Source organism: Hesperophylax consimilis, chromosome 20 (assembly GCF_061612785.1).
Source record: "Hesperophylax consimilis isolate HC1 chromosome 20, BYU_Hcon_1.0, whole genome shotgun sequence".
NCBI classification, from domain to species: Eukaryota; Metazoa; Arthropoda; class Insecta; order Trichoptera; family Limnephilidae; genus Hesperophylax; species Hesperophylax consimilis.
Window position 1 is genome coordinate 10643315 of NC_142855.1, and position 7541 is coordinate 10650855.

Consider the following 7541-nt stretch of genomic DNA (forward strand, 5'->3'; position numbering starts at 1 on the left):
TTTGAACAATTCATCAAATTTCAACGTTCAATTTCGGGTTCTGTGAAAGTCCTATTCAAGTTCTGTTTTATATCATTATAGGCTAGTTGCTTGACAGAACTGAAATATAAACAGAACTTGAAAAAATCTTTCACAGAACTTGAAAATGAACGTTGAAATTTGATGAATTGTTCAAATTCTCCGAAACAACCCGTCCTAAATCTTACAAATGACTTGTAACAAAGATATTTTAGGAATTTGTTTTGAATTGCTTCGATTTTGTTTATGTGGATTTTGTTAAATGGAGACCAAACAACTGATGCAAATTCCAAATGACTTCGTATATCGTTAATGATATCGATGCTTTTAAAAAGTTTTGTGTTTCTTATGATGAAGCCTAACACTTTAGCAGCTTTATTTGTGATTTTATGTATATGAAGGTTATATTGTAGTTTACTATCAAGGGTCATTCCGAGATAACAAATATCTGAGACTGTTGTAATGTTGTTGTTGTTTAAAGAATAATTAAATAATATTTTATTTTTATTTCTCGTAAAGACAATGTGATGACATTTTGAAACATTTAGATATTATGTTTGATTATGTTGTTTTACATGTATTCAATGTTTTACTATACCGCAGCCAATTGGGGGAGTAAGTAGCTGGTACCCTAAAATTCTATTCTCTTTATATTAGCTTAAATACTTTACATATCATTTTCGTATTTTACGTATTCCTGCGCAAATACATAAGTTACCATTAATAATTGGGAATTCTATAGTTTTGTGGAAAGGGCTTTGTGTAGGGCTTGTTATTAGTTGTAATTTACTGAGCCTTTCAAATCCCTAAATGGTGTTCACGAGATATTTTTATTATTTATTGAGTTAGTTTATTCAAAATTTGAATATAAACAAGATAATATTACTTTTTAAACTTTAAATATTTTTACAATAAACATAACATTTATTTTTAAATACATTCATTATTCAGACTTTCAGGCATTTCATCATACATTTTTAGTCCTTTGTACATTAGGCAGTTCTGTAATTTTGATTTCTTCATATATGACAATCTAATTCTATTTACATTTCTTGTTTCGTAATTTTGAACATCTCTATTAAAAACAATTTCATCCTTAAAATATTTTGGCATTTGGTTGTTCATGACTTTATGCACATATAAAAATTAACACACTAAATAACTGTCTATTTTTTTATTAGAATCCAATTTAACTGCTCTCTAATTTGATTAATGCTTGCGTATTTATTTTTCAGTATACATCTAATAGCTCTATACTGTATAATATATAGTTTGTTTAAATTTCCTTCATTGGCCCAATACAGGGTTTTCCAATAAGAGGTGTTATTTTGATATTCAATCGTAAAAGATCAATGGTTTCGTTGCTTGTGTGGCACGTAGCGCCGTCTTGTTGAAAGTAAACGCTGTCCAGATCAATACCATCCAATTCCGGCCATAAAAAATCATTAATCATCTCTCGATAGCGCAATCCATTCACAGTAACTGAAGCTCCAGCCTCATTTTCGAAAAAGTAAGGTCCAATGACTCCGTCGGACCATAAACCGCACCAAACAGTCACACGTTGATGATAGAGAGGCTTTTCAACAATAACTCTTGTGTTTTCCGAGCCCCAGATGCGACAATTTTGCTTGTTGACGAAGCCACCGAGGTGGAAATGGGCCTCATCACCAGAGATGTGCGTTATTTCAAATAAATCCATTTCAAATGGAAATGCTTTTCTAAAAACCATTTTGCATTTTGCATTTTAAATGCTTTTCTCAATGCATTTTCCATTTTAAATGCTTTTTTGCAACATTCTTCCCGTTATCTCCACTCATCTTTATCCCAAATATCAGTCGGTCCTCAACCTCGCTTTGCTAGTGAGTACACGATAAGTAATAAGGTTCGTTAAACCCATGGACTCTTATCTGCCATTCACTATTTTAAAAAGACAATCTAAATCAGCAATTGTACGCCTTAATGATAAGTTGGTCAAGTTTAGTAATTCCATTAAAAAGGTGTAATTAAGATCTTCGACTGGAGTTACTATTTAATAATTAATAAATCTTAGAAATTTATGCTGCACTCTATAGATTTTTAGTTGGTGAATCTTATACAATGGGGCCTAGATTTTTGAATTATACTCTAGATTGCTTCTAACTAACCCAGTGAATAGTAATTTAAATGAATTAATTCATTTACAATCTTTCACCGTTCTCAAAATAAACCCCAAATATTTCATGGCCTAGTTTTTTATTTCATTCATATGAAGAATTTACAATCAAAAATAATTCCAAAGTCCTTAAATTGCTCGACTTTTTTTAGACTGATGTTATTGATGGTATATTGATAGGGTTTTTGAAACGGGCAAAAGTTAACGTTTGACATTTTTCATTATTTATGAATAGTTCTTTTAACCTCGCAATATTTAATTGTAATACATAATAGTCATTGAGATTAGAAATAGTTTTGTAAATTTTAAGATCATCAGGAAATAGGAATATCATAACTTCATCAAAAACGGTAGTTATGTCGTTGATAAGCAAGGAAAACAATATTGGTCCCAAATGAGGCCCCTGTGGAACGCCAGTGAAGACTTCAAACTGGTGAAAAAAGTATAAATTGAGTTTAACTGATATTTTTCTTATGTGCAAATAACTTTCAAACCATCTTAAAATATTCCCCGTTATTCCAAGGGTATTAATTTTTTAATTAAAATTTTATTTGAGACTTTATCAAAATCCTTACTCAAGTCGGTGTAGACTACGTCTGTTTGAAGACGTTTGTTCATTGTATTAAATAAATATTTTAAATTAAAAACACACTTTGTAATACACCACTTTTTTTTATTAATAATGACAACCAACCGGGTTTCGCTTATCGCAAGCTTCGTCAAGGCTTATTATATTAAGTAAAGATAATTTAAAAATAAAATTTAATAAAAACTCATTTTATGTTTTATCACTGCGCACTAGTCCCAACTGCCCGCATCCATCGTGACTATGCATCCCCAATTGGATAGATTTATGATATGATCCATTCAGTTGGACTCACCATATCGAGTGAATCAATTCACTAAATCAAGTGAATTGATTCACATTATCAAAATAACAATTGACCAAATCAACATAACAATTCGCCATATCAAATGAATCAATTCACCAAATCAAAAGAACAATTCTCCGTGTCAAATTAATCGATTCAGTTTGACTGGTGATCAATTCAATTTCTAATTCTTTTCTTCATTAATTCGCCATATCAGATGAATCCATTCACCACGTCAAATGAACCAATTCAGCTTTACTCATTTTATCACATTAATCAATTCAGCTTGACTCACCATATCAAATGAATCAATTCAGTATGACTCAACATATCAAATGAATCAATTCACTTTGACTCAACATATCAAATGAATCAATTCACTTTGACTCAACATATTAAATGAAGCAATTCATCTGGACTCAACATGTCAAATTAATAAATTCAGTATTAATGACCATGTGAAATGAATCAATCCAGTATGACTCACCATATCAAATGAATTAATTCACCGTGTTGATCGAATCAATTTCATTGAATCATCTCTTATTTCCACTTTCAGGTAGAACGCGTCTTCCGCAAACTCGATCTCAACCAAGACGGGGTGATCACCATCGAAGAGTTCATGGAGTCCTGCTTAAAGGACGAAGTCATCACCAGGTCATTGCAGATGTTCGACGCCCCCCTGTGATGAAGCCCGACCCTGTCCCGGGCGGCCCTTCATCGCGCTGATGAGAAAAAGCCCCCTCGCTCCGTCGGCGACTCAGTAAAACTGATGAAAAGTTCCATTTCATCGGCATTAGTTCTGGAGCGAGTTTTGCAATTTTCCAAACAACTTTTAATCGACGGATTTAGAATGAGCTTTTGGTATTCTGGCCTACCGGGAAACATTATGTAACCATAAATAAATATTTCTAACATCCACAACTATACTTCAGTAAGCCGTAATTCTATAATTGGGTTATTGAGACTTCCAGTTCACGTGGGGAATGGGAGAACGAAAATAATCGCTTCTCAATGCGATTGACAATTTTTCATTTAATGAGGTTTTCTGTTCGAAATTTAATGTTTTTTAACAAATATCATATTAATTAAAGTTGTTGAGGACAGAACTTAAATAAATATATAGTGACATATGAATCCAACCCTCCCACTGCAGTGCAAGTCGATGAGAGTCCGACTGGAGAGGTCAAAGTGTCTCCGTCAACTGGCCCTCACCGAGCTCTGGACAAACCTCACCCAATGAACCCTGGAACCCCTGCTAAGTTAACAAACGTAGCTTGTCACCTGGACTGATCAATGATAAAGATGTTGGTTATTGAATTCGTTGAATAAATCTCGGGGCGACGGTACCAACACCCGCCAACTAAAGAATACAAACAAATAATTGTTTGTGATATAAAATCAAGCATTTTTTTCTTTTATGACTTACAGCAGTAAAGTTGTGGATATGCAAAGTATGGTTCAATGATTGAACAAAATTGAAGACAGAGACAACGCTTTATTACGATCGGTAAATGATTTTTTTATGTGTTGTAAGAATCCCAACTGCCCAGAACCAGAGGTCTTTGGCATACCTAATTTTCTGAGAATGTTGCGAAGCTAAAGGAAGAGAGAAATTGACGTAGTGGTACAAGGTTGAAAAGTTACTAGGTATATATTAAAATCACCTATGAACCTAGCCAAAACCATTAAGAGGCTTTTTTACATAGTAATTTTTTTTTTTAGTTGAGATCAAAATACTCAACCAAACTGAATATGTTTTTAAAATCAAATATCTAACATTACTATTTTTTTTTTTAAATAATTTTAAAAAATTGGTCCATTTTTTTTATAATTTTAGAGGAATTTTTTTGTTAGTTAATAGTAACTATTAAAAATCACCTTTCTAAATCTACGATATTGAGTGTTCGCTATCTTCTCTTCTATAGATGGCGCTAATTTCATTATTTAAGAAAAAAAACACTTTTGCAAGTTATGATTTAATACACTACCGATTTATAACAAGTTTCTCGTTAAGGCGATGCACTACGTAGTATTGCAAAAACACGGGTTTTTGGTTTGAAAATTTGGTCGCCTATAAATGTTTCTGATGCTTTAATTAAATACTGCGAGTAGAATACATCTTGGCCTTTGAAATTATCGAGTATTTTTTAGATAAGTCTTTTTATAAGCCCAGAAAAAATAATGTATAAAGCCTATGAAAACTGCTTTAAAGTTCAAAATCTCCTACTTACGAACCCATTTTCGGTTATGGTTATATTGTTTAATGTGGCAAATTAAGTTATTTATAAAATGATTGGAAAAAAAATAAATATTTATGCCTGAACATCCACAAAATAAAATAAAAGGCACTTTTTGGCCATGTTTTTTTCTTGCATAAATCAAAACAGGCGGATGGTGTTAAGCGGGAATTTAAACCTTATCGCCATCTACGTAAGGGGTGTTATTGATTGCGGCTCGATTTAAAATATTACACGACGTAGTGCATCGCCTTAACTCTTTAAGTTTTTAAGTTCCAAAAAAATATATGTTATTTTTTAAGCCGAAACGTTAAATATATGAAATTCCCTCGATAGAAAAATTTCGCGAACCAAGACCCGAAAATTATTAAAAACATGTTTTGCTCTGTTATTTAACATGTTATAGATATGAAAAACATCACAGTGTATCTTTAAATGCTACTAAAGCATTTGTCGAGAGATTTTTGCTCTATTTCAAACGAGTCGTGTTTTATTAAATATTTTCAAAATTTTCAGTTAATTACTATAGTTTTTCTATATTAGCGCGCTCCCTCTAACATTCGTATTTACATATCTCCCTTTCGAACCATCTTTGAACGCTTACTACGGGGTCTTAAGATTTTGAACAAACGAACAGTAATATTTTTATATATGTAGATTGCATCATATTTAAATGGCAGGTAAGGCAAAGTTATGTTTTCTTTTTCAAATAATTAATTATTATCTCACAAATAAAAAAAAATTACTTTAAATCATATATTATATATTATAATTTCAAATTCAAATAAATAAAATAACTCACATCCTTACTAGATATTTGGTGTACGTTTTGATTTTTTTAAATTGTTAGTTTGTTCGAGTAAGACTCGAGTATTTTGGCTTCAAATAAAAAATTTGGATTTTATAAAAAAAATACCGCGTGGCCTCTTTTCAGTTCGCAAAGGTGGTCTCAATGATATTATTTTGGGTGGTCTTTAACAAGGGCAATTTAAACGAGGTTAAATATACAATATTTGAATTAGATATGTGATTTTGAGCCCATATAATATAGGTTGTTAACTTAAAATAAGCTGCGAATATTCAGGATTCAATTAATTCTATTTTATTAAAAAGAAGAATAACTTTGTTTACATCGCTTTATTTAAAATGGGTTATTTTTCTTTTTAATAAAATACGTAATTACGTCACAAGAACGATGTTTGGTTTAAAGATGTGTTGTCACAGCGCCATATTTATTAATACTGCATTGACTGAGGCTTGTTTTCAGACTTCTTGCACTGGGTTTAGCATGGTTTAGTACTAAAATCTGCTAAACCCAGTGCAAGCGGTCCGAAAACAGGTATCTTTAACTGTCAATGCAGTTTCTACAGCATACAATAAAACGCTGGCGGTGATTGTGCAAATCCCGCTTACGTTTCCGAACATTCGCGTAGGTGCGTAGCCAATCACTCGTTAGGTTACGGTCGATCAAACAGATTTCGCACTTATCGAGCAAATAGCGATCTGTACTAGGTCGTGGGTGGTACAATGTTTATTGTATTGTAAAGTATCTGCTGCACAAATACTTCATTTACCGAAGATATAACATAAAATTATTCGTTCAGGTCGACTAACAGAAATTTAAATCTAACATTGACATCAAATTTCATTCAAAAGTTTTAAATACAAGATGGCTGCCAGACAATTTCCCCAATCTCTGTCCATGTTTCTATTTGAAGATGCTGACAGGCATTACAACATTTATTTTATGAGACACTTCACAAGATCGCTCCTGTTTGTACAGTGTGATGGCAGGATAGCTATTGCGCCACCCAATAGACAATATGACAGTTGCTGTTTTCTAAGGATCACAATTTTTTCAAGAACTGAAATAGCCTAAAATTTATACGGGAACATTTCGAACGTTTGCAATTTGATGAAAATGTTACATTTGAATTCCTCGTGGAGTTTCGTCAAAATATGTAAATTAAGGGTAAAAAAAATGTTTTTATTTTGTGTCATTTTAAATACAATGGACAGCAAAATGAATAAAAGATGTCAGATATACGCCTGTGTGTATGTATGGTTTTAAATCTATGAATAATAATAATTATCTTAATTCTAAATAATAATATAAATGTGAAAGTGCGGTTTTTTGTTTGTTTGTTTGTCCTTTCACGTCGTAGCGGAGCGACCGACCGACGTGATTTTTTGCATATGGATAGTTGGAGGACTGGGAAGTGACATAGGCTACTTTTGATCCCGGACTTGGAAGTGACA

General features: G+C 32.2%; 1 protein-coding gene across 1 annotated transcript in view; it reads left to right on the forward strand.

The window, feature by feature from the left end:
• The window catches only part of LOC149414064 (Kv channel-interacting protein 4), a 51280-nt gene extending 47105 nt beyond the window's left edge, over positions 1-4175 (forward strand). Inside the window, exon 5 of the mRNA XM_089643974.1 lies at positions 3602-4175. Coding sequence (XP_089500100.1) covers positions 3602-3730 — 129 coding nt within the window. The 3' untranslated portion in view covers positions 3731-4175. The remainder of the gene's footprint in view (positions 1-3601) is intronic.
• The last annotated feature ends 3366 nt before the right edge of the window (positions 4176-7541 follow it).